General features: G+C 35.7%; 1 protein-coding gene across 8 annotated transcripts in view; it reads right to left on the bottom strand.

Annotated features, from left to right (window-relative positions):
- The window catches only part of CCDC146 (coiled-coil domain containing 146), a 69,836-nt gene that overhangs the window by 9,405 nt on the left and 32,446 nt on the right, over positions 1 to 27,985 (bottom strand). For 6 of the 8 annotated variants that reach the window (XM_027679409.1, XM_027679408.1, XM_027679410.1 and 3 more), the window contains 13 exons: positions 25,939 to 26,021; positions 21,160 to 21,366; positions 13,316 to 13,373; positions 12,586 to 12,762; positions 11,915 to 11,988; positions 10,369 to 10,596; positions 9,271 to 9,457; positions 5,796 to 5,891; positions 5,310 to 5,480; positions 3,854 to 3,942; positions 3,567 to 3,731; positions 1,012 to 1,230; positions 193 to 421 (listed from right to left, as the gene is read on the bottom strand). In XM_027679409.1, the coding sequence (XP_027535210.1) occupies positions 193 to 421; positions 1,012 to 1,230; positions 3,567 to 3,731; positions 3,854 to 3,942; positions 5,310 to 5,480; positions 5,796 to 5,891; positions 9,271 to 9,457; positions 10,369 to 10,596; positions 11,915 to 11,988; positions 12,586 to 12,762; positions 13,316 to 13,373; positions 21,160 to 21,366; positions 25,939 to 26,021 (1,983 nt within the window). Of the gene's footprint in view, positions 1 to 192; positions 422 to 1,011; positions 1,231 to 3,566; positions 3,732 to 3,853; positions 3,943 to 5,309; positions 5,481 to 5,795; positions 5,892 to 9,270; positions 9,458 to 10,368; positions 10,597 to 11,914; positions 11,989 to 12,585; positions 12,763 to 13,315; positions 13,374 to 21,159; positions 21,367 to 25,938; positions 26,022 to 27,985 lie in introns of those variants that run through there. The other 2 variants (XM_027679414.1, XM_027679413.1) reach the window with 2 other exon arrangements.

Below are 27,985 nucleotides of genomic sequence, written 5' to 3'. Positions count from 1 at the left end.
AGCCTGTTACACATAAGCATAGGAACTCCCATATCTGAAGTTAAAAACATATGTCAGTGTTTTGCTAGACAGGTGTATTACTGAACTTGATGTTTTAATAAACCTTGTACATCCAGATATTTTTTCAATGAAATCACCCTAAGCTTTAAAATACAGAATGACAGGAAAAAAAAGGGTTCCTCTACCACCAACCTGTATCTGAAGCCTTGCCAGATTTGCATTCAGGGCATTCTTCACTGGGAGCTCTTTAAAACACAATGCAATCTCTCTCTTTTTCTCAGCTACCTTCAGCTTCAGAAAACTGATCTTTTCATCCATAACTTGCATCTTATTATCTCCATTTCTACACAACATCTCTTGCCTGTTTATTTTTTCATGTAAAAAGCCTAATTCTTCATCTCGTTCTCTGAGCAGAAGACCACTGAAATAAGGCCAAAGTGAAAAGGTAAATTAAAAAAAAAAATTACTCATAATCAGTGTATTCCATTCAAGAACAACCAGTGACCTTGAAAGATAGTAAAAATCTGGGAAAATTTACAAAGCTTTCACGAATATTATTTTAATATAATGGCAGTATTTTAAATAAGTAACAAAATAATTACAATGTGAAAATCAGAGAAAAACACTGAAGGTTTTCTGGCCTTCCACAGCATTTAAAATGGATTAAGAAGATCAGAAAGATTTAGATCATCTGCATTTTTATACCTTATCTGTGCACAATGCACAAACAGAGCAGGAGGCTACAAGTTCTCAAGGCATTCAGTAGCCAAGCCACCATGTTTTTCAATGAAATAGTTCTGAAGAGTGAGCATTGTCACCAGTGGAGAAATATGCACATAATGCAAAGCAGCACTGACAGTGCAGTGAGGCAGATTGTTTAGGAAAACACTGACGTGCAGCAGACTTTTTAGTATTCCTGTATAGGATTGCTCATAAGCTGAAAACTCCTGCTGCTTCATAAATGTCAAAATTAAACACATATTAAACCCTAGATCAAGTTTACATATGTACCTCTCCTCTTGTTGCTGAATAACCCTTTCGTATTTTTTGCGTAGCTGCGCAATTTCCTCTTTGATGTGGGTGACTGTCGTGGTCAGTCTCTCAAGGTTCAAATGCTTTTGCTTTTCTTTTATCTCATCAATGACTTGTGCAATTTTGCAATAATTCTTTTTGAGTTGCTCTACCATTCGTGCATTAATTTTAATCTTCGTATGCTTTTCCTGCAATTTTCTTTAACATAACAGAAATGTTGGAATGTTTTTAGTCCTTTCAATTTGAAACCAATTTCAGCAATTAAAGGCAGATCTTAAACTTATTCCACAAATACACAAAGGATCCTCTATGTCACTCTGCTTCACAGAAACATTACGAGAAGTAGAAAGACTCTCTGAAATGGTTTTTCTTTGCAAGCTCTTTCCAGCTTGAAAAGAATTGGATTATGGCCCAAGAAAAATGCTATAAAGAGAGCACTGCACTACAGCTCTTTTATTCTCTACTGGGTAGCCCAAGGGGCCATAAGAAATAAAGTTCAAGAGCAGAAGCATAAACTGTGATAAAAAGTCTTAATGTGTAGAAATCCTGCCCTTCTATTTAAAAAACAATATTTAAATCATTGTTGTGGTTGCAACTCAAAGCTCTCCTAGTTTATTGTTTATAAAATGATGTATCACAACATTAACATGAGAAAGAAAGTTATCAGGTTACCCATTTGACAGAAAAAGAAAATCATATTGGAAGGTTAGTGACAAGATCACGTAAAAATAAACAACAGATCTCATTATTTCCAACATCCTATGCTGGTCACTGGATGATGGTTCCTCACTTAAAAGACAGATTCTTGTTTTACATGAATCAGTCACTTGCTCACAACATGGAACTTAGAGTTAGTGCATTTGATTGGTGGAAATATCACTTCTGGATACACAACATTATGTCCACTGGGAAGACATTTGTATGTATCAACATACAAAAGAGGTAGTGAAAAGAGAAACACAGTCTCCTGTTGAAATACAGGCCTGCAGATGAAATATCCTCCCACCATTAAATTTCTGAATTGCTGTATCTGGAGCAGGGAGCTGCTTTCTGCTTTGTTTCCCCCACATGTATAATGCTTTGAGTACCACAGGGTATTACTGAGTTGAATTAAACTTCTGTAAATCAAGTTTCAGACTGAAAGCATGACAGTATTGCAGAAATGCAATGTGTTTTAAATATTTTCTGAAAATTTTTGTCTTATTTGGACTAATACTCTGTCCTCCAAATTGTATAAGCTGCAGTGAAGTCAGTGATACTGATACTAAAGTCTGTTACTGGCATTAAAAATATTTTTCATAGGCAAGAGCATCACTGAGATCTCAGTACCTCTTGCTAGTTTTAAATCCAGGCTTGTAGAGACCAAAATATCTGTTGGATCTATATTGAGTAGGGTCATCTATAATAATTATATATTTGTGATATCTATACAATATTTATCTGTCTTAGCCTTTTTTCCCCTTCTTTCATCAACTGCTAAGGCCTCAAAAATTTTACCACAAAATGTCAGCTTATACACCTTGACAAAATCACTTCAATCATTGAAATTCCTCTTCTTTTACAGCTACCTCCAGCATGACTTTGAAATCAAACTACTAAGAGATTACACTGTTAGTGTATTCTTTGGTCTGATTGTGCAATTTTTTGGCACCAAATAACAAAGTTTTGGGAAAATCAAGTTATTTTTAAACTACTCAGTTTTTGTTGTCCTGTTTCATTTACACAGCTGGCTACTCACTATCTCCCTACTTGCCTAACTAATAATTTCCAAGACATTGTAATTCTGTCTATATTGCAGAATATCATCACTAGGATTACAAAAAGATGGTAACAAGATATCTCCAGTAAATAATGGTCTAGGGAAAAACAGAAACACAAACACCAGTTATTCTGCCTCATCCTCTTTGTTGTGAATGTAACTTTTAATTTTGTCTAAGATTGCTTGGAAATTGAAACCACGATTTGTTTTATCTGAAATAAATGTTATCTAATAAATTCCATGTGAGTTTGAACCAAGAACCCCCATTTGTTCTAATTTAGTAATTAGACAGCCACATTACTAGCTAGTGACTCATTTAATATACCATGCACAACTTCACTGTGGAATCATATGTGCCAGACCTCTTTTTCTCTAAGGATAGCAAGTATTAGTACAACAGTATCGCTCATATTGAATGGAACAGCATGATAATGCAAACATTAAGAGATCTAAGAACTGTGATATAAAGGAAATACAATGAAAATTTATCCCTTCAAGGAATGGGTAAGTGAGGGAGTAGCCAGACAAACTTCAAGAGTGTTTCTTCCCATGCAGTGATGCCCAAGCCAGTTGTGAAGTCTTAGGGGGATAAGAAATTCAAATAGATTATGTAGGGATATTGCTAAATGCCTTTGTTTTAATCAGGTTTTAAAAATCAGGATAATAACTATCAAGGATAATATAGGCATAATTGAAGACAGACTAGATTCTCTCCTAAGATGTTTTCTAATCTTACATTTCTATAATTGTGAACTACAGCTTACTTTAAACTCACCTTTCCTTGGCTATAAGAGTATTCCTTAAATTTTCTATTTTATTTTCTAGGAATTTTACTCGGTTTCCAGCTTCCCTTGCTTTCCACTGAGCACCACGCACCAATTGTATACATTTATCCCTTTCAATTTGGATAAAATCACACATTTTAGTGAATCCTTGGAGTCTGAAGAAATGACACATGTAAAAAATAATTATTAGAATTTTACGCATATATTACTTGGATAAAAGTTGCTTTAAAAGACTTCTTTAGATAATGTATTTGATGTATTGTTATTATTTTCTTACTGGTTTTGGATATCTCTTCTCCTCTTTTTATAGACCTTTAGTTCAACATTCTTTCTTTTTAATTCTTTAATAAGACTTTGGAGTTGGATCTGAAATTTAAACAGAATTTAGTGAGCACTTTAGATATATCAAAGAAATGTCTTCAAAGAAATTACTTAGAACAGCTCTTAGATGAGGAAAAGACAGTGAAAGGAGATAATTATAGGAACTTTTTCTAATGATAATGAAATATTTTTATTAAAATGACATCAAAGAGCACCATTTTCCCGTCTATATTAAGCTGACAATGACTGTTACTAATGTAGATAATTTGGTGCTGCATCTTAAATGCTTGGTCCCCTGAATCTGGAGTTCTGCTGTTTCTACTAAGCAGCCTCTCAATTCCGTCACTGTATCATTATTTGGCAAATGCACCATCGGAATTGTATGTTTACAAATAAAATTTCTTTTTTACTCAATCCTAACTTCTAAGTAATCACTGATGATTGAGTAGAATGGTACATGTGCATTCTGTTAAGGCTCTGGACCTTTTGATTTCAGTTGTGTTCAGTCCTCAATAGCCTGGGCCATTAACATTCAATGGATAGGCCTTTTCTCCCCTCCCACTGCTATCAGGAGGAGGAGCTTAGTATTAGGGAAAGCTGGTGGATGATGGGTTGCAGCTTTGGGCACATCTGTGTGTTCCTGAATTTGTATTGTTTTATTTTTTTTAATCTGTTTATAGACTGATTTTTATTGAAGGTACAAAACCTGACATGTTTGTTTATTCTATTCTTATAGGCAGTCAAAGATTCCCAAGGTGCTAGAAGGGTGGCTTAACTAATTTATCTGAACACAGACATACATTTTGGAACATAAATAGTTGGTTCCCACATAGCAATTTCGTATTTAGTAAATAGTGTGTGACATCACACCACACACATGATATTATAATAAAAACAAATTAATAAAAATGCAGGCAGCAAACACAATGACTAATCATAGGAAAACTTTTCTTTCCCTTTGCTTTCTCTAAATCAATATAATTAGTTATGCCTTGAAATTTAACAGGAAAATAAAGATTTCTGCCTCTCCTTGGAATGAGTAGTGTTCTGTTTTTCTCCTAATGTCCATATATTTGTAAAATAAAACACACAGTTGTACTTCTGAGAATCTCATCTGAGGTTATCTGCTTTTCTGCCTCTTTCTTTCTAATTGTTCATTTTATTCTATAGGCTTGAAAGAAAATGTTTTTTCAAATATCTTGTTTCAATTGTGGAGTGATATTTTAATAAACTGCAGCACTGCACCACGAATTGCCAATGAAACACCACAGTATTGTGTGAGCTTCCTGTGTTCTGATGGAATTTCAAAGCTAGAGTGGGAAATGAAAATAAGGCTCCCCTCACTGGTAATTTAATTTCTCCCTATATCAGCCTTTACTTTTGAGAAGTTTTCCAAATATATAATTTTTTACCTTGGCTTTCTGAACATCCCTGGATTTCAGTTGCCTCTCATCAGCTCTGAGAGCAGTCAGATGTATAAGTTTGGATAACTCAGTTCTGCGTTTTTCCTGCTCTTTGAAAAGCAAGCGTTCTTTAGCAATGCATTCTTCTAACATCTGGGCATCCATATCTGAGATCATTGCCTAGAGAAAATTAAATTTAATTCCTTATGCATCAATGCATCAGTGTTGGCAAACCCAAAGTTGAAAATACTTTGGGCTTATCTGCAAAGTAAAAAAATATACAAACTACATGGAATTAAAAACATAAATTTTTTTTAATTTTTTTTTTAAATTACAAACAAATGGTCTTTAAAATTGAACAAATACTATCCCATTTTCTCATCAGAAAGCTGCAGCTATAAACTCCAATTATTTTTTCTTCAAACAGTTCATTTAATCTCATGTTAGAAAACCAACTGTAACAGTGAAAAAATGTGAGAAAGCAGAACTCAGCACCTGTTCAGCCAAACGTCTCTTGATAATTTCAATTTCCTCCTGCACTTCTCGTCGTCTTTCTAATAATGCTTCATTATTTCTTGCGTTAGTTTCTACCTACAAAAATAAACCAAGCTCACTGAGTGATGCAAACAAAAAGTGAGGAAAATGTAAACTGCAGAGACGCTATTTGAAGTAGTTACTCAAATTAAGAAATTAATTTTCTTTCTTATTACAGTAGCTAGTCCAAGAGTGCTTCATTGAATATAGTTCCTCAGCAACTTCTCAAAGTTTCTCAAATTTTCTTTTAAGAACTGTGAACACCAAACTTCGCAAAGCCCAGTTTAAGGAACGAATTTAGAAGGCTTATATTTTTCAGCAAATAAACTGTCATTAAAAAAACCAATAATCACAAAAAGAGACTATGTAAAAATGTCACCTTCTAAATTCACGAAGGATTTTCAGAATGAAATTCTGACCTTACCAAAGGAAAAAAATAGATCTACCACTGACTTTAGTACAGTCAGTATTTCATATCTATGTAGATTGGATATCATATTTTTTCTTTTTATTTTTAAAGTGGGATTTTCCTTAGGCTCTAGAAAGTCAAAACTAACAACACAAACATTTATGTACTATTTTTTCATATACATTATGGGGAAATTTCTTTATTCAATCAGATATTAAAATTCTGTGAAGGAATAAGTTAGAAACTACCTCTGACTAAAATATATCTGAACAATCTCACTACAACTACTTGCATGATATAAGTCATAAGACAAAAGGTTGTATTGACCTCACTGTGACTAAATTCACTTAAAAATTCTTTATGGTTATAAGCAAGTAAGAAATAAATGCAGCATATGCAGGCATATGTTACCTATCTAATTGATGGGGACAAACTTTTTAGCAGGGCCTGTTGTGATAGGACAAGGGGTTATAGGTTTAAAATAAAAGAGGGTTGGTTTAGACATAAGGAAGAAGTTTTGTACAATGAGGGTGGTGAAACACTGGCACAGGTTGTCCTGAGAGGTGGCAGATGCCTCATCCCTGGAAACATTCAAGGCCAGGTTGGACTGATCTCAGAGCAACCTGATCTAGATGAAGGTGTCCCTGCTTATTGCAGGGATTTGAAATAAATGACCTTTAAAGATCCCTTCCAACCCAAATTATTCTATGATTCCATGATTCTAATTGCAAGTCTGTAATTCATATGGGTGGGAAAGAAATCACATTTAACAACACATCTGGAAGATATTCAAAGATATCTTTCTCAGATCTCAACCGGATGTTAGAGTTCAAAACACTATATATCAATACTGATAAGTAGATGTTTAGCATTTGTGATTTTAACTTCTGTGATAACACCGTAAAATTAAACATTCACTTGCATTAAGTGAAAGGGAAACAAGAGAACAGTAAAGGTCAAACTGTGGAGTTAATTTGGTTGCAGCTGCCAGCTCTGAGATTTGATTTGACTTAGGTTTACTAAAAAGTCAATAAAACCTGTTCTAAGAAAGTGATTTTCACTCTTGTTGTGGGAGCAAAACCAGCTTTTCTTTGGAGTCTGTATTACTTACCACTTTTGCTGTGTTAAAGTTAAAAGCTCATATAAACATCTTTAATCCATTAAGGGCTTTTGTTCGCATAAGACATGGCTAAATTTAGGCACTTTTGGCTGTCTCTGCATTGGCCTGACCGAAGGAAAGGCACGCATGGAGAGGAGCAGCAGTTCTGCTCCAGGCTGGTGACGCCCGGAGCCGCAGTTCTCTTTCACACAGAACATCGGCGTTTAGCAATAGCTGACCTTTCACAACTTACTAAGAAGAAAAACACATTTGAAGGAAGTGTTCCTGTAATTTCCTTGTTCTAAAAACCAGTCATTTTGCACTTAGCTTATGATTCACAATAAGAGAAATTTGGGGAAGCACACGGCTGTACTGCTGCTTCTGCAACCACATATTTAAACTAGCAATTGATTCTTGTGATTTTTTTCACTTGGAATCACAATGAATAAATGTAAATCTGGGGTTTTAAGTAGTTAAAGGAATTTTATCTACTTAAAATATTTTTTTTAACTTTTACTAGGTGTGGTCCCAAGTCTTACACATTAAAATTGCCTCCATATAACAAAAGCCAAACTTGATCAGGGTTGACACTTGACTCTCCCATACTGCAGTACTGCCTTTGAACTGACCATGCTGCAGAGGAGCCATGATTTCACATTTGCTCTTCTAAAAGAGCTGGGTAAGGAATCAGAGAAAACACCAAGCATGGGAGGATGGGCCAAAGCAACTATATTGCTGTGGCCTGTTTGCATTAGGACAGCATCCTGCAACTTCTTGAGTAAAATACTAATTAGAATTCCACTTTTGTCTCTCCTGCCATTCCCTTTCCTCTACTCCTCATGATGATGCTATTTGTAAGACACATACAATGTTCTTGTCCTTTCAGTGTGAAGGAATTGGGCTGGGATGGATTTCAATCTCACCCCAGACTATGAACTCTAATCACAGCTGTCGGTGAGTTACAGAATTTGATTTTAGCATTACATGTGGTTTAGTATTACATGTGCTTTAGCATTACAATTGTGGCTCTCCCTCCAGGAATATTTCTTCAATAGGAGCACAAGAAAAAATGCCATCTCCTAGATTCTCTTAGCTGATTCTCTTAGCTAAGCTTTAAGATCAAAGTCTGGAATATGAGTCAGCCCTATAAACATTATTTCAGGGAATTCAATCCAAAACTTTGTTGTGTAGTTATAGAGCTTTCCTCCCTCCTCACAGGTAAACTTATATTACTAGGTAATACATGTGAATTCAGGAGGAATTTCAAGAGAAATAAAAAGATATTGTTTAGTAATATTAAATATTATTGAGTAATATTAATGTTGTTTAAATAGCAAAGCTAAGCATGGATGAGTTTCGATATGAGATAGTTATTTTTTAAAACTTTACAGTGATGTAAGTAAGACTCTTTTCTGCCCTGAATTGCTTAGACGGACCAAGAAAAATTTCAAGGACAGTGTCAAAGTAGGAAACATCAAGTCCCATGAAAAATATTCACCTAAATAAACAAGATTAATTTTGTAACACTGACTTACAATTCAGACTAAGCAAGGAGCAAGTATAGGAGAAAAAGAAAGAAAGAATAGAAGAACCAGTGATGAGAGAAAGAGAATATTAAAAATTTATAGACATAGTAAATTTTTTAGAAAGAACTGGAAGCAGAAAAGAAAGAAAATGCTTTGAATACACAAGCAGAATGAGACTTTCCTTTAAAATCACCACTGTCAAAAGCCTAGATAAAACAGAAAAGAGCAAAGAAATATTGAAAGAGGAATGAGTGAAATACTAATGCAAGGAGGAAATGAGGAAGTTGAAATAAGTCTCCTCCCCTTCCTTCTTCTAGGACTGTCAAGAGATTTGAGGACTGTCATGAAAGATTTCTTACCAAAAAAAATTAGAATCTTTATGATCAATGCATTCATACAGACCTCTGATTTGAGTCTTTTATGCTGTGCCTTATCTCGTTCCACAGACTCATAAATCGTACCCAGTTGTACTTCCAACGCTTTTAAATTTTTCAATTCTCTCTCCTTCTGTGTTTGTTTTTGAGTGAGAATATCACGTTCTTTTTTGTTCTCCAAGATACATTTATTTAAATTGTTTTCCAGAATTTCTCTATGGAGATAGACACAAAATTTTAGTAACTTCACCAAGACATATATGTAAATAGGCATGGCCATTTTTATGAGTTTTGAGTACCTCATTATTATGGCTGAGCAGCAAGATAAACTCATAAAAACTACTGACAAAAATTCCCTAAAAAGGTAGCATTTTTATAAACGTAATCAATTCCAATATTCCTGATTATGTCAATGGGGTCTCACAGTCTGTTCTAAATATGCTAAAAAATCCAGGAAAACTAGTACATATAAGAAGACCCAGTTTTTAGTATGAGGGAATATTTCAATGTAAAGAGCCACAGGCCTTTAATACAAAACTTTAAAGGCAAAAGCATTGTTACTGAGCATATGGCCATGATTACAACTATACATGTCCCTCTGCAAAGAAGGAATAATTTGAAACTTACCGTCAACCTAACAGTTTATTTTACTTTACTAAGTATATATAAGTTCATAATTCAAGGGAATATTAAAGAGATGAGCAACCAATCCCCACTAAAATTCAGGAGTTCCTGAGTGCAGACATCTATGATTCTCATTTGAAAATGAAAATACTGACATACTCTTTTCTTCTTCAATTTACTTTCAGTGGGCTACACAGGAAAGAAAATATCTGTACTGAAGAGAGAAACCTTCTACAATATTGCCCTTTTCAGGGCAAAATCCAGTTTCACTCTCCCAGGATTTAATCAAATGCTTATGCTTTTTGGATGTTTTTCTTCAAGTAAGATTCCAGATTCAAATTTTTATATAAATATTTCTGAAGTCAAAACCAAACCTGATCATTTCCAGTCTGCACTGGTTGCAGCCTAAAATTTGAAAACAGAAGCAATACAGCAGAAGAAAGAAACAGACTTTTGAGAACAGGGCATTGTTCACTCATACTACATGGCTTATGTCTCTAACCTGGTTGATAGGATCTCTAATTCCTTCTCTGTGTTAATTTCTAGTAATTTTGTCAAACTAATGCATTCTCGTTCTTTGCTTTCTAGCAAAACTTGGTTGCTATCCAATTCCTTCTTTACATCTTCTCTTTCTTGTAAAATCTCTTCAGTCCTTTTTTCAATGGCTTTCAGGGTTCTACTCAACTCTCCTATTTCATCATTAAGGGCTTCATTCTTCTTCTCTGCATCGCTGTGGATGTATTTTAACAAAGCAGTAGGGGTTAATTTTTCTACATGCATATTTAAAAGGCAAAATGTAATTGGACACAGAATAATTTCACCTAACAATATAGGTTATATGTTTGAAAGCAGACTACACACAGTGAAAAGCTTCAAATTGCAGTACAGTTCAACAATAAAATTGCAGTTTGGCATGGGACTACTTGAGAGTTTAGCACCATTACAGTATTAAAAAGAGTTCTAGCAAACTGATTTCTGGTAACATTACCAGGTACATAGGTGTGACGCTTCTAAATATTATTCCTAAGACTGGGAACTCTGGTTAGCTCATTCTGTGATGTGACGCAAGTATAAAGATTCATTTAAGTACTTAATTAATAGCAATCTACACAATGTAGGTTTTAAAAATTGCTTCTCTGTAACACTATAGGGAAAACTTCTTAGATTTATGATGGTAGAGTTACATTATGCAGAATAGTGAGGAAAACATAGAAGAAAACCATCATACAAGTTTGAAATCCAAGAAATTTAACATAGTCAAACAGCTTCTGTATTAAAAATAGGGACTGGAAGCAGGAGACACAAAAACTTCAGTGCACAAACAGAGTCCAAACTCCATCATTCATCTGGATGGCAACCGGACCTTTGGGACCTGTGAGTGACCTGGCTGAAACTGCACAGTGCTAATTAGATTTTACACTTACAGAAAACAGCACATGCCATGCCTCAGGGGAGAAAAACCCCAGTTCCACAAGGGAGAGAAAGAAAAGGCTGGCTACTGGCTTACATTTTCCCTGTTGAAGTACCAGAGACCACAGTTTACATCAGGAGCTTACAGCAAAGCACCTGTGACTCAACAACTGGTACAGCAGTATCAAGGTAGAATGATTATGTAGCTCAGGCCAGACTGTCAGCTGTGGAAGCTGCTGGTTTCACTGAGCCCAGCAGAGATCAGCTAATACACAGTCCCTAAGCACCAGAAAATGTAAAAAAAGCCTAATTGTGAGATTACACAGTAACATTATTTTCCACTAAACTTCTACTAAGTAGGTGTCAAGTATAGTAATGCAGCACAGTAGGATGGTTAAGCAAATTTTGACCGAGCTTTGTTCTAAGTCTTTCTTCGTTGTACTTAAATTTACCACGTTTCACTCCACATACTATATTTTTCAGTACAGTGCAGGGATTTTAAGTGAATAATAGATGCCTTGTTAAATGTTGATCCTAATTTTAATCAACAACTATCCTCAATCATATCTATAACAAATGGATTAGAAGAAGTCATACATATATATTTATGTATATGGAATTATCTGTTAAAAACATACATTTTTTTCCGATATATCTTCTCAGTTTCTTTTGCAAGTTGTTTTGGAACACCAAGGATCTTAACTAGCTCACTCTAGTGACAAAACAGAAAGGTTTGATTAATAGCCTCAAAAACTGATGAGTTTTCATAGCAGTAATATTCACTTAGAACTGCTGTGAACATGGGTAGGAAACATGTTTTTTAATAACTTGTGTTTGTCCCAGGGAATTGTAGCTGCTACTTTTGAAAATAAAAATTGATATTTACAATTTCATTATATCTGAAAGATAAAAATTATGCTTGAATATTATTAATACATCTTTTTATGTTATTTATCCATGGAAAGGAAAGCAGCAAACCCAGGAATGTTTTTTAATTATCATCATAAATCTGTATTAACTTCAGTCTGAGCAGCCTACAATAACACAATATAGCAAAAATGTCTTTATAGAAACCATTTTTTAATCAAAACCATGACTATTATTATTTCCTAAAGGAGTAATAAGGATATGGCACAGCAGCATGTTTCATGCCTATTGAAAAATGATCTTATATATAATGTAATGCCATATATAATGGATTTGGAATGACAAACAACATCAAGAACATTCACTATTGGACAAAATATGTATCATATACACATCCATGCACACACAGAGATAAACATAGGCATAATTAATTTTGTGTTACTTTTAAATTAGTCTGCATGTCCAGAAGCTTTTCCGTTTCTTCCTCATCTACTAATATCAGCTTTTGTTTGGATGAAACAGCTTCTTCTATTGCATCAATTTCTGCTTTCCTCTCAACTACTTCTTTGCAGAGCTCATCACAATTTTCTTTCAACTGTTTAATTTTCTTATTGTCTTCCTTTAAAAATGAAGTAAAAGATCAGATTAATTTTATTTTCCTTTTTACATTTTGCATGCTTGAGATAATACAGAATCACCAACATTGAACAATGACAACATTTTTTGCATGAAGGTATGGAATATATTTTCTTTACCAGATGTGTGTTTCTTCTATCAATAATCAGCAGAATTATATTTCCAACAAAACCACATATATTCATCAGGATTTATGACTGCAAATGTATTTTTCTTGCTCACATCCTAGAATCAAAAACCTGCAGCTATCTTTACATGCAGTATCCATTTGCTGAATACAGTAAACATTTTCTTAGTAACTAAAAAAATCCAGATCTTTTCTGAATCAGTTATTTATTGTTTGCCCTGAAGTTATTAAAACTGAATGATATAATATATCCTCTCCTATAAAATCTACTTCTTTTAAAATCTATTTCTCTGTATTCCATATTTTAAATAAACTCCAGAGAGACACACTGTGAAAATATTTTCACTATTATTTTTATACATTAGCTGACAGAATATAAAACATTGCTTTTCTCATGTTTTGTACTTACCTTTTTTTTTGAAATTTTTTCATATTCATCTTCCAGAAGTCTTTTTTCTTCTTGCAAACTACAGTAAAAATCAAAGAAGAGCTAAATATATTAGTAATATAATACCCATTACTGTAATGGGTAAATAGTAAATGGCAAAAAAGTATGGAAGCCTGTCCTGTGTTAGACTAAAACACATGGTGAATTGTCATCAGGGCCAATAGAAGGGTGTCCTGATTTAAAGGAAGGTTGCTGACTGGTAACTCAGGGTCCTGAAAAACAGGTTGCACATATGGAGTCTTTCTCTACAGTGCACACATCTAAATTTTTGAACCTGATTTTTCTTAGTCTGAGCACCTCCTGCAGGGATGCATGTACACCTCACTCACCCTTGCCTTTTACTAGTGGCACCCTACACCCACAGTTTCTCCCAACCTCAGAAAACAAAATTTTAACATGGAAATAAGGCAAAAGGAAAGAGGAGGTGGGTCATAAATAGTCACAAAGACATCACAAGAAAGTCACAAGAAAGTGCAATTGCTAGTGAGAAACTTTCTTCTTCCTATGAATGATTGCTCCTCAAATCTGAACAGGATCCCGTGGAAAAAAAATCCTGAAAAGTGGCAGGGGTTATAGGCTACGTCAAAGGGGTATGGGAGAAAACTAAGTTGAATAACCACGTATCCAAAACTAAATTGCAATTTAATTTCAGGCAACAATAGAGACAAATGCTGAAGAGAAGAAGAATGAGGAAAGGAAGAAATAGGAAAGCTCTTAGATCTTCTGGGTGTATTTTTAGTAAGGCTGCCCTAAGAAAGATGAAGAAGTGACTACGAAAGGGGAGCTCAACCAACGAGATTGTTGGATGTACATAGGGAGCTTCTTGGCGGCAGGTAGGTAAATATGGCCAAATACAAAAAATTATCCCCATGGAAGGTGCATCTGTACATCCTCAGTGCATGCAGGAACAATTCTGCACCTATAGCAGGTAAATGGGCTACAGCAGTCTGCATGCCATCACAACCAAACTGAACTGAACGGAGTCATTGTGCTACTGATTGGCAACAAGAAGACAGTTTGTTTCAGAGTAATTAGTATGTACAATGACATTTCTGAGTCTCAGGCTGTAAAGGAGTAAAGATTGCATCTGAGGAACTGGTGGCACAACCAAATCCTCTGTCCCAGGTATAGCAAGGAATCATCTTCTGTGCTTAAATGTGTTTCTAACTCCAGCAGGAGGATGTGCTGCTAAGGTTTCACTGAGACTCAGGACAGTCAGTTAGAATAAATAACTCTTTAAATTAGGGGAGCATTAAGAGAAGGGGACAACCTTCACTGGAAGCTTGGAGTTATAAACTGTGGTAAGAGAATCCACCCCACCTACCCAAAGCAGCTATTACAGTAGCTTCTGAATATGGCTGATACAGAAGAGAGGCAGCTGATTGCCATTTCTTTTTTTTTTTTTCTGAAACCTTTCAGTAGCAGCATAAGACTTCGCATGGTGGTGGTGGTTCAGGTTTCAGAAGGTGTGTGGTCATGGTAAGAGAGATCAATCTCCAAGCAGCCAACCTTGTGGAGGACCATCCCTAGAATCTTATGTTCAACTCTTTATCAGTGTTGATTTAAGGTTCTTCCTCCCCTCCTCTCGCCCCGTTCCAACACCCACACCCTCTCATTAAACTCTTACTTTTCAGTCCTCCAACAAGAGGAGTGAAGCTTATACCTGGAAGTCTCAGGCAACATATTTTCAGTTACAGTAAGAAAACAGTGAAAAAAAAGGGAACTAGGTCGGTGGTGTTGCAATTCAAACAAAACAAAACAATATGAATAAGAAGCTCTGGCGCAGGTGAAGAGCAAAGAGAAAATAAAGACACAGAGTAGATGTTGTTGATTTACAGAATGTATGCATGTCTGCATGGGCAGAGTGCAAGGTGCCTCCACAGGAACTGGTAAGTCTAAAAACTAATTTGAATGCCAGTGTTTGAACACCCACTGAGTGAATGAGGTTGCAAAACAAAATCTTTTAAAGAAAAAAGTTGAATTTCAATCAATCTTCCCCCCAAATTGATAAAATTAATTTAAAAAGTTCTATTCCAAAATCATATTCCAAAGACATTTTGGAGGCACTCCTAGTTGAGCTCCTAGTTGGGACTCACATAATCACACTAAGGATAATGAATGTCCACTTTGCACTAATACCTGTAACTGTTTGACTGCCACAAAATATTATTAAATAAGTCCTGAGCAAACTGATTAAAGAACTACTGCATTGCTTGTTGTCAGTCCGTGCTGTGCCCTCTTTAATATCACGCTAGACGATCAAAAGAGCAATATCAAAAATCAGGAGGGAGAGCAAAGTTGACACTGTTTTCATTTTGTCACATTCCTCACTCATGAGGACAAATTCCTGTGGAACTATTCCAGCTATTCCAGTTTCACAACAAAGACTTTTCCATCCAGCAAAAATAAAATGATTTGAACACCTCATTTTCTGTGACATAAACAAAGGCAACAGTGAACTTGAAGCAGCAAGTTACCTAAAGAGCTGGCAGACCAACTACTTGTACAGTGAATATGGTAAAAAAGAGTGTAAAAAGAAAGAAGTTAAATCTCTCACTTTTGAGCAATTAGTTTGATCCAGCTGCCCATATACAGAAGTCAGACTGTCAGCCCAGTGCTAACATTCCCAGGCTTCCTTATTGTCAGGGATAAAAACAGGAACCTCCAAAGGGCAGGTCATCTGACATCCCAGGTGCCTATTTTAGGATGAGATAAATTACCAGTTTAAGATAAAATATTTCTCTCTGTGGACTCTAAACGAGGATGATTAACTCAGATTAAGAAATCAAATAAGACTCTTCAAAGATTTTAAATTCAGTCTTTGATTTAATAGGTGGACACAGAAGTTTATCTAAGGTAAGCAGAGAAATTCTGGTCTTTGCATTTAGCATTTGAATCTTGTAATCTGTGAGGTATGGATATCAATCTCATGAGTGTCTTACTTAGACATCAATCACAACAACAAAAAAAATGGCTGCAACTGGTACTAGGCATTTATAATTCCCACTGTTTTATAGCCCTTCTTTGATGATTGTATTTTTCAACATCACGTGGTTTTTATTATTGTCAGTATTATACCTATAACAACACATAATACAAAGAAGATAAAAGTCTTAAGGTTAAACACTGATATGTGCAAATGTTTCTAACACTGCTTTTCTTATTTTCCCAAAGCTGAATAGCAATACTGTACATGAAAAGCTGCCAGGGATGCAGATGTAATGAGGTAAAAAAAACCAGTTGAAAATTGGGCCATTAATAAAAATACATTCCAGATGTTTCCCTGAGAGATGTTTACAGCTGCAAACTGATACAGAAAAAAAAAATTAAGACAAAGAGATTAAGAAATGTAGTGGTAGTTGTCAACAGAGGTCCATTTCAGTTACTCACCTCAAAAAACAGCTACAACGCTGTTATCATTATTAGTCCCATCAGGCAAGAAAGTGAACTCCTTCAGCTACTCTGTCTCATAGCTGGGATTGCTGAGAAATCCATAGAAGGTGCTCAGCACCTCACAACTAAAATCTAGTGACCACAAGTAGAAGATATCACAGCTGACAAGCTGCCAGCATGAGATTCCTGTAATGCTCTTAACTGTAATTAGTTTGTAGGTACTGGAGAATGCAGTCACAAGACTGGCTGATAACAACTTCAGCTGCGACTCCATTTATTTTACTTATAGCTTGTAACTCTTTACTAGGAAAACTATGGACAAAAGCTTAACTTTTCCCTTTTTAATTATTGAGTGACTAATACTGAAATATTTACAAGCATTGAAATAATTTTCCATATCTGCAATGCATCTACAAGGACGAACTCAGTTTTGCAATCCTGACTTGCATGCAATCACACAGAGTGTGAGAGTACTTGAGTGAAGAGACATTTTGCTACCTGCACAAATGACTGTGGGAGCTGTAGATGGAACCTAGGTTTTAAAATAAAACTGCTTTCAAGAATCAGGCACCTTTAATCTCACAAACTCGTTATAGATAATTTTAGTACAAATCAATTGCTTATTTTTAAATGTATTGTTTAGAAGATAGATTAATTTAGATTAAATATTTATTATTTCTCAATAATAAACTACTGTTGATACCATATTCTAATAAAGAAAAGCAGCTTTTCTTTATTTTGTCTCACAAATCAGGACTCCAAGCCTCACACAAACATTAAAGTGAAACGTCTCCTCAAGCTAGAACAAATCCTTTATGATCAAACCAATCCTTTTCTTGTTCTTCTGCTACTTCGATTTTTCAGTCTATATTCTTATTTACTGAGCCTTCTTATCAGTTATATGAAGAAATGTCATGGCTCTGAACGCAATTTTACCAGAACCAAATGGGGGTCACTGTTTTTCCTTTTACTTTATTAACCTTGTCTGGTAGTTATTGAGAGAGAGAATACTCCCGGAGTCAGCTCTGACTTTGGGATAGTGGCCCAAGCTTTAAAAGCTCAGTAAAATGATTCCAACTCTTGCTCTCCACCTGCACTGTGCACTCTGGCACACACAGTAGCAACGAGCCCAGTACAGCCATATGGCACAACTGGCCACAAACTGGAAGGGGAGGCACACACCTACAGTGGGAGTACACCCCATCCATGCAGTCACCCTCAGGGTGACCTCCCTGACAGCTGAAGTGTGTCAGAAGTGCTTCTGAATATCTCATGTACCCATTCATGCTATGAAAACAGTTACAAAATTCCTGAAAAACTGCCGATACTACAATGCTGAAGGCAATTTAAATTTACTTTGGGAATGTTGACTACTCATTGGAACAATAAGGAATTAAACCAGAAGATGAAATATCACCTTCAACTCTTGAAAAAGGTAGCTGATTTAGAAAAAAATTTGTTTACAGGTAAACAAATAGGAAATGAAATACAGATGAGGGAATATAGAATACTAAGAGACATTGAGACAAAAAGTAACTTAGCTAATCTTATAGTATACCCATATGACTCCTCAAGAGTGAAACTTCATTGTTGTCAGATTTGATTCCAAGTGCAAAAAAGATGCTAAGTACCCTTAGCTATCAGAGAAAGTGAATTGAGGCAGGAAAGAAAGGCGTCAGAGATAAGAGATGCTTCAGAGAAAGAAAGGCTTACAGAAACAGGAAAACAGATCTGCAGAGTCTCTCTCTCGCTTCCAGCTCAGCGGTATTACTGAGTAGACATTTTAAAAAAAGGATAAAGTAGATCAGAGACACAAATATTCCCTTCAAAAACTTTTCCCCTCCATGCTCTCTGTCTGCTATACGTAAGAAGGTAAATAAACATGTTTGTTTTCAGACTAAACAGCCATTAGTCATAATTCCCAAAGAGAAGTTTACTTGTAAGTGCCAAGCACAGCTGGGACTGTATTAACACAGTTGGACAACAAGGAAAACTGTGTTCCAGAGAGATCAATGGCCAAGAGAGGCTGGACCATGAGTTTTTATCCTGAGAAATGAAGGAAACCAAGCAGCCACCTAACAACAAACTTCTAATACCTTCGATGCAGCTTCCCCTCTCTGACACTGCCAACACACACACATTTCAGAAAACGTTGCTTTATTCTTTGTTTAAAACCAGCAGGCATATAGATCTTCATTTTACATCAGTGTTGCTATTAGATCACCTGCTGCTTACAACTCTATTCTGGACATCAATTTTCACTGTCTTTCACAGGTACATAGCTCATCCCTTCTTTACAAAGACTTATTCACACCCAGTATCTGTTTTCTTCATAGTCCATTTCTCATTTCCCTACTACATTCACTCACACATTCCCTACATGTATTCTGCTAGTCCTGTTCATTCTATGCTACTTCAACATCAAAGCCCCTGTAATATCATGAATATTTCTGGAATTTCTCTCCCAGTAAACAAATCCACACATAACCAAGGCACATCCTTCTCACTCCACACCCACAACACATGTAAGATCCTATGCTACCATCAGGCATAGAACAGATTAACAAGGAACAATTAAATAATCTGTAGCTCTTCGGTTTAGGAAGTTGACAAATTGAAGGGGAAAGGGGGTTGTACAAAAGAGATCTATCAAATCATCCTGCAGCAGTGAAAATGAGGAAAGGAACAGATGTTCATTGTCTCATCCAATACAAGAACTACAGGGCACTAAATGAAGCTGTAGGAGTCAGGTTAAAAAAAAGCAAGAAGGTGGCAGTTCTCATGGAGAGTTCTTATGTAGTTAATCTGTGGAACTCATTGCCCGGGGTGTTGCAATGTCAGAAGTTTGTTGGGGAGGACACAGGAGAAGTTCAAAAGAAGAGGGGTCAGCTGAGGATTCCCAAATACAGAGGACTGTATTTGGCTCATGAAATCCCCACATCACAAATGGCTGGGGCTGCACTTATGATCTCTGTTAGATAACGCTCCTCATGGAGCTCTGGTTGGACTGTTCAGCTGGGTTTGATCCCAGGCAATACATAAGACGGAAGTTTCTTATTACAGTGAAAGAACATTTTTCATAGTATGACTGACCCAAAAAGTGTATTTTTAATCTGCAAAATAGGATATTCAGTTCATATATAAATATTAATGCAGTAAATATGCAAGGATAATTGAAATAATACCTAAATTGCATTTTATATAGAACAGAATTCTACTTTTGACTAGAGTAGAAAATAGAGAATGGGAACATATCCCCTAAACATATAAATCCCTTTAATTTTTTGAAAAGTGATGCAAAATCAGTGAAAAATATTAATGAAAACAAACAGGTAAAAAGTATGGTATTTTTGAAGAGCTCATTTCTGGACTGCTTGGAAATTGCAAGAAACTCTGTATTTAATAATTATTTCAGGAAACTTCATGTTTCTCAGTTATCTCATAGCAAATAATTTTTTCCAGATGCTTTCCATGTTTCTTTATTTCTCCCACTTCCAATTTGCTTCATTCTCATTTCTTTCTCTCTTAGAGCAAACACTTGGCTCTAAACTTCCCCCCCAATCCAGAAAGAACTGCCAGAAAAATCAGCTCCATGCAGCGTGTACAGTGTTCCTGCTCTCCTTGCAGAAAAATAGTTTTAACTGCTAAGATGCTGACATTACTTATTTGTATTTATATACACACCAACTACACTATAGCTGGATTGATGATGGGTAAAAATAGCAAGCACCTCACAAAATAAAAATCTGAATTCACCTGCCTAGGTACATATTTTTACAAATGCAATAGTATGTTTGTAATTTTACCATAAAATATTCAGACAATTGAAATACATACAGTATTAAGCTTATTCTTGACTTTTTTTACTTATATAAAAATGTCAAGATTTCATTCCTTTTAGGGAAAATTTATTATTTTTCTAGTGTAAGAATATACATGAACTTCTCCTCCTTTAAGTACCTGAAGAAAAAACGTTGAATACACTGTCCTAGCAATGTTAAAAATAGCATTGGGTCTATTTATTACATTGTTTCCATAAAATCCCAGCCAACAGGTCTCTGAGACACTTGAAATGTTTGTATTAAAGGTGTCCTAGACTAGAACTGTTCATGTTAATATGTCTACCCAAAAATTAATCACGCAATGTAGCAAATTTTAAACAGCATTTCAAAGGACACCATATCATGTTCTAAATTAAAAACTATCTACAAATCTTGCACCAGGGTAAATTTATTCATCACTGAAACGTTGCTGTTACTAGGAAAAGTTTGTGGCAATTTGTTCAAAAACAGCCATCAAGAAATGTGTCCATGTAGGATGAAAATGAGATTGAACTATATTCTACGTTATTGTCTTTCTAGATCCTAGATTAGCTATGATAAAATTAATAGCATTTGACCACCATTACTTACCATTCTATCTTCAACTGATTCTCGTACTCTCTTGCTTTAATAGCATCGTATTCACTTTGGCAACTAAGAAGTTGTTGCCTTATTTGGGAAGCTTCACTGGAAGATTCTTCAGGGACTTGTTCAGGTTTTTCCAGTTCATGCTGTTGTTCCAGTTCCACACTAAGACGTTTGGCTTCCTGCAACAGCTGGGTCTCAGATTCCTGTAAACTGCATTAAATAGACAAATTTAGAACTAGGCAATAAGAAGCATAAGCTTTGTATTTATACTTTTTTACCTTCCTATAATAGTTAATTCAAAGTTTTCAAGATGAGATGGGATTAAGTCCTGATTAATCCACTCTGATCTCCTAGTTCAGCCTGTGTTGGACAGCTGGTTGGACCTCCTGAGGTCTGTTCAAACCTGGAGCATCCCATGATCTCATGAGAGCAGTGGAATCTGGTCACAGGAGTTTTTTCTGCATACCTGGAGTTGGAGTGAGATTCATCTCATCTAATTTTAACCAGATAGAAGACCTTTAGTTAGTTTAATTTATTTGTCTGGCACTTCCTGGACACAAATGAAGAGACAGGGAATCCATTTTATCCTAAGAAGTGCCAAAGGCTACATCTAATTCAGTGTGGGGACCTACAACAGGGAAGTATTCACCAGGACAAGGCCCAGTCTGGGCTAAATGACAACTTTAAGTTCCTAATAAACACCAAGACGCCTACCCAGTGATGAGTGGAATCTTGCTACTGCTGCAGTGCTACCAGGATCTGAAGTAACTCATTTAATGATACACAAGCTGAAAATACATTTGTGGACATCTGTTGAAGCTCATTATAAGGCCTGTAGACGTGAACAATTATCTGATCTGACTCGTATCACCAAAGTCTAGCGTCACAGAAACAACAAACTGTAATATTCTATCAGTGTCAGGAGACTAGTATTCATATCCTTAGGAACCTGTGATAGCTGAATAACATCTTAAAGGCTGTTAGTACAATACATTGATTATTATGGAAAAGTCTTAGAGGGAACTACAATATGAAAATTCATATACAATGCACCACACATTAACCTATGCTTTATGCTATAGAAATAGTTGTGTATGCCTTCTCAATATTACTACAGTGTGACTTTTTATATAATGGTATACTTAAATTAGTCATAAATTATGTAGAGGAATAAAGAACTCTATCAATTAACTTTTACTAATTAAAAATATAGTGCAATTTAATATTTTTTGAAAAAACAAGGGAATTTAAAATTTCCCATATTAAGAAACTCTATACATAAATTTTGGCTCAAATTTGACTTTTTCGGCTTAGGCACAAAACCAAAATTATGTATCACACTGAAGAATAGAGTTGAGATGGTAACTACAAAAACACAAAATATACAAGTGTCTATATTGCACAAACATAGCTGAAATAATATGGCAGAAAAAGTTTTGGTTTGTGTAACATTTCTCCTTAGATAACCACTTCCTTTTTCTAAACTAGAAAATAAGAAAACCACAGACTTCAACAGAAAACAGAGTGTATCTTTATCACGAACAAATAACTTCATGTGTGATGTATTTACACACACATATGAAGGGAAAAATAAATTGACTTACTGTCACTGGATTCTACATAATATTTAGATCTTCTTTAAGTCCAACAGAATGTTTGCAGTTGTAGGAGAAAATATAATTCGTTGTAGTAATACACATTCATTTCAAACACAATTCTTATGTAATGCCTACAATTCACATATAGTTACATAAACACATAAGTGATTCTATAAAAACAAAATTCTTAGTATTGATTTTTTTAAGATAAAAAAAGAAAAAAAAACAAGAAGAGAGTGTTGAATCTAGTTCTTGCTCCCTACAGATGCCAACAGCATTTTTTTGTGTGCTGATTTATATTTAATTGAAGATAACGAAGAAATAACTGGACATCTACACGATGTACACATCTAGAATCACGAGTGCAAAAGTAGGTTTGTGCAGTCTGATGTGGCAGATTTTGAATTTTTGAATTGATTAGTATTTTAGCAGAGGCTTAAGAAAATAACATTCCCAATCTGCCAATAAATTTTCATTATTACCTAAGTATCTTATAGCTTGGGTTATCAGAATATTCCTATTAGGTTCCTAAACTGAGATAATAAAAATAAAGATTTACAACTGGGCCACATAATTGAGTGACTAAATGGGTTTTCAGTTGCTAAATATGAACTCAGGTACTTCAGCTTTAGATGCAGCCTTACTGCAAAGGGAGTCGGTGAGACAGCACCACAATGGGATGACACCCTGTTCCCAGCAAACATAAATTCAAAAGCATATAACACCTTGAAGAAATGTCAAAGATTCTATCTGCTAGGTAACACCTCTCAACTTTTCAGAATGCCAAGTTGTGCAAAACTGAAAGCAAGAAAGAAAAGACTGTTTACCACTGAACAAATACAAACCATACACTGTGTACTCTAGCAACAGCCTTGGAGACTACCTGCATACAGACTTGTTGTATTCATTGTGTTACACAAATTTGTATTGTATATCAGAGAGATCAGCTGCAATAGTTTGGCCTAGCTGTCACAGAGAACCACGCTGCTTGAGACTTTTGTAGGCTACTAAAGGGAAGAAGAACACACACAGCCCGAAGACCTCATCCTCCGTCATTTGTTTTAACATGATGTTGTAACAGCACTGACAGGTGGGCACTAATTAGGAAAGAGATTGAATCCAACTGTATTAGGTGAAAAAATAAGCTCTTGATCCACAGAACTGGACTGCACATGTAAGGGTGAAGAACTAAAAATTCACAAGTGGTATTGATTCTGTGAATGGTTCATTGCACAAAAAGAGTATACTGATTTTAACATATAGGCAAGTGAATCCCACTTTAGATGTCTGAAAAGTCCTTAAATTATACTGGAGATCCTGATCCATTTTTAATAACTGATTTCACTTTCAAAAGAAAGCAGTAGGAGGAATTGATCTGTGGGAACTAATGGTTTTTCACACATTGGTGTTTTGCTTTGACACACAACTACATCTCAGAAAAGTGTGACATGATTCTCTCCAATCCACTTTCTTACAGAACTATGGCAATTTCATACTCCTGTGAGAATGATGGAAAGAATGAGAGATGTAATCTCCCATCTAACATTTTCATGCTTTTTGTGCATGCTGTTAAGGGTAGTCTTAAGTGTGACAGAAAAGACAGCTGAGTCCTGTTTACACTCAGGCCATGTTATACTTGCTACACACACAAAGGGATTGTCTTTACATAAATGAATGTTCTGTATAAAAGAATACTATATAAATACATAAAATATGTAGTAATATGCTTGTATTTTTCCAATCAAAGACTGTTTTCAAACTAACACTGGCTAAAAGTCAATCAAGTTCAATCAAGTTTATCAGCTACTGGATTTCTACTTCAGCTCAGCGAACACCATTGTGGTAGAAACCTTCTAAACCAACTAATCCAAACCTCACATAAAGGTTTAGTTCTGAGCACTAAGAAAAGTCTTCTTGCATTTTCTAAGAAGACAAACTGTTTTAGGAGTGCTGTTTTTCATTTTGCTTCCCAGAAAGATTTGGTATCCAGTAATCTGAAATAAAGTCAGATGACTTTTCACAGAGTTAGAGCCATATTCTAACTCCTCATTTTATTAAGATGAAACTAGAAGACTCAGTAACCTCAAGAAAAACTGCTATTTCAGGATTTTGGGAACCCCTTTTCAAATTATTTTACATTACTTAGCACTTGTCGCTATTCAGATCACCAGGAGGCACAGTAAATCCCAGCTGAACCCAAATAAGCAGATATGACTTGAACTAGAAATTGGATTCCTTAAATTAGGCATTAGCTTTAATGACAGAATTGCTATAAAGGTTTTGATGTGGACTGTCAGTGAAATTGGGATAAAATATTGTTGATGTAGTGGATATTATGGTATGTACTACAGAAATGTAACAGAAGTATCATGACGCTGATTTAACTTATAATCACACACATGCTGTAAAGTAATATCAAAATTATTATTCATAAATACTAATGTAGTATTGCAATATTTGCAATAGGACTGCTCTGTTCTGTGACACACTGTTCACCTGATACAACTGCAGTATTGTGTCCCACTTTGTCCCTGCCTCTCTCCTTCCACTCCCACATGCCCTGCTCAAGCCTGGCATCAGGCTCTCTTCTTCATGATCTCTTCTCTCTCCTCCAGAAAGTACTGGTGCAGGGCAGGCTCACAACTACTACATCTAATTTTCAAATTCCATTTACAGTGTGAAGCTTAAGGTTCTAATCTACATTAGCAGCCCTGTCTAATGTGACTATCAGTATTCTCAGAGTGTAAAATTCACGCCTACTTAGAAGTGGCAAAGTCTCATTTTCTTTCTTAGAAACGAGCCTTTACTACAGTTGCTCTCCACTATGTCAGCTCAGCAGGTCGGTCTTTTCATATGTTACAATTCTGGCTACATGATATTCAAATACGTATTTATTTTAAACTTGTATATTGTCTGTTGCAGTCTGTGTGTCTGTCCATTCCCAATATTGTTATGTTTATATTAGAAACAAAGATGTTGTTCAAACAAGTATTTAGGTATCCCTAACAACCTTGAAAGTTCCTATTAAATAATACTGGTTTACAAACCTCTGTTGTTCTTGCTTCCTTTATGAACTATCACCATAAGAAAGCCTTAAATGATAATTAGGCTTCAGCAAGAGCAGAAAATTACTTTAAATATGTAATGCTTTGGCTACTAAAAGTCTAAAAATAGAATATTATACCTTATCACAGTCTTATGTAGCAGGGTATACTGTTCCTTCAGCTCAGCTGCTTTGGTGTCTGTGATTTTTCCAGCAGAAAATAGCTATGGAAGGGAAACAGACAGTTATGAAATCTCTTAAGCACTAATATTTTCATTCTACTGCAACTTTTTATAACTGTAATTGGCAGCCTTTCAGTTTAGACAGTCTTTGGTAACAAAAAATTAAATACACAACCAAATCAAATACACAGATAAAAGAAATGCTTATTTACACAATTCAAAGTATAAATATAAGAATATAAAGAATGTGTCTGTTACAATTGCAGTTCTGCCTGCACCACCTTCTTCTCCAATTTTCTGTCTGTATTAACATATTATGATAATTCTGTCTTGAATTTGAACTCAAGCTCTAATTCAACTGTTTTCCACATTGCTTAACTGGTCCAGTTTTGGTATAAAGCTGCTGGCCTGCACAGGCTAAACTGAGGCTCAAAGTGTCTCCACAGGCAGTAGGGTTGCAAAAAAGAGGAGTTGCGCTCAAGCTGGATCACCCCCATGCAACAGAACACATTGCCTTATATGCCTGTGCCTGTCTTCAGCAAATACCAAGATCAAACACATATTTCAAATACCTCCAGGGATGGTGATTCAACCACTTCCTTGACCAGACTGTTCCAAAGCTTGACCATCCTTTCAATGAAGAATGTTTTCCTCACATCCAGTCTAAACCACTCCAGGTGCAACCTGAGGCCATTTCCTTTTACCCTGTCACTTGTTACCTGGGAGAAGACACTGACCTCCACTTGGCTACAACTTCCTTTCACATAGTTATGGAGAACAATAAGTTCTCCCCTGAGCCTCTTCTCCAGACTAAACACCGACAGCTCCCTCAGCTGCTCCTCATGAGACTTATGCTCCAGACCCTTCATCAGCTCCATCGTCCTTCTCTGGACACACTCCAGCACCTCAGTGTTCTTCCGGTAGTGACGGGCCCCAAAACTGAACACAAGATTTAAGCTGCAGCCTCACCAGCACTGAGTAGAGGGAGACAATCACTTCCCTGGTCCTGATGGCAACACTGTTCCTCTGTGATATTTCTTTAGAAAACCTTTCTTCCCTTCCTTTGATCACAAGTAAGGAGAACCAGGTTAAATCCAGTTAAAAAATGTAAGGTGATCCAGTTCTATAAAAGTCCATGGCTAGCCTTGTGGGGCAGCAAGTTAAATCTGCAAATTCTATGGGAACCTGCCAAGAAATGTGATTATGCAGATCTCCTGAAATAAGAAATGAAACTACTACAGCACCAGGAAAATCCCAGAAGTCATAATTCAACCTCTGGAACATTAAAAAAAAACATCTAAAACCAGTCCTATGGTCAAGAAGCAGAATACAAGTTAATATGCCAAAGGAAGTATATATTTTCTTGCTAAATGTTTATGTATTTTTGAAGATTTGTTCCAAAATATTTCATGGTAGCAAAGACAATCTTTGCTCCCTGAGACCCTGAGAAAAGGAAAGAAGGTCTGCCTTTCATTTGTTTGCATGAGATTAAAGATAAGCAGCTCTCAGATATTTATTTTGGCATTCTCTGTGATCCAAAGACACTGTTCACTTGAGTTCACAATACTAACTAGCTCTTCTGTGAGAAAGAAAACATTTTTATCTCTCAACCCATTTACTTCTTAGCCTCTATGTAGATACAGGTGTCCTATTTGGGTGGTACCTCACTAATATCCTCTCTGCACACTGCTCTGATCTGTACCTGTGACAATTTTTCTTACTGCTCAGGTTCTCACTGAAGATCTATGCCATGTTTGACAATGTTTCTACAGGAATAATCTTACTCGTCCTGGAGGCTGTGACTTCTTTAGGTCCATAATTTTTTACAGCTTTTACCCTTAATTCCTCAATTCATTTCAGATCTAAGAGCTCTATTCCAATAAGTTTGGTCCTATACAATGGGATGACTTGTAGCACTGAGGACTGCACAGGACAGACTGCATGGATGGCACACCAGCTTGTCAAAGGCAGTGAAACTTCTGTGAACAGTTTCATCACTGAATAGT

Source organism: Neopelma chrysocephalum, unplaced genomic scaffold, assembly GCF_003984885.1.
Source record: "Neopelma chrysocephalum unplaced genomic scaffold, ASM398488v2 Primary Assembly neopelma1_45, whole genome shotgun sequence".
Taxonomy (NCBI): Eukaryota; Metazoa; Chordata; class Aves; order Passeriformes; family Pipridae; genus Neopelma; species Neopelma chrysocephalum.
Note: the sequence above shows the minus strand (reverse complement) of the source record. Positions and strands in the feature narration are given on the sequence as shown.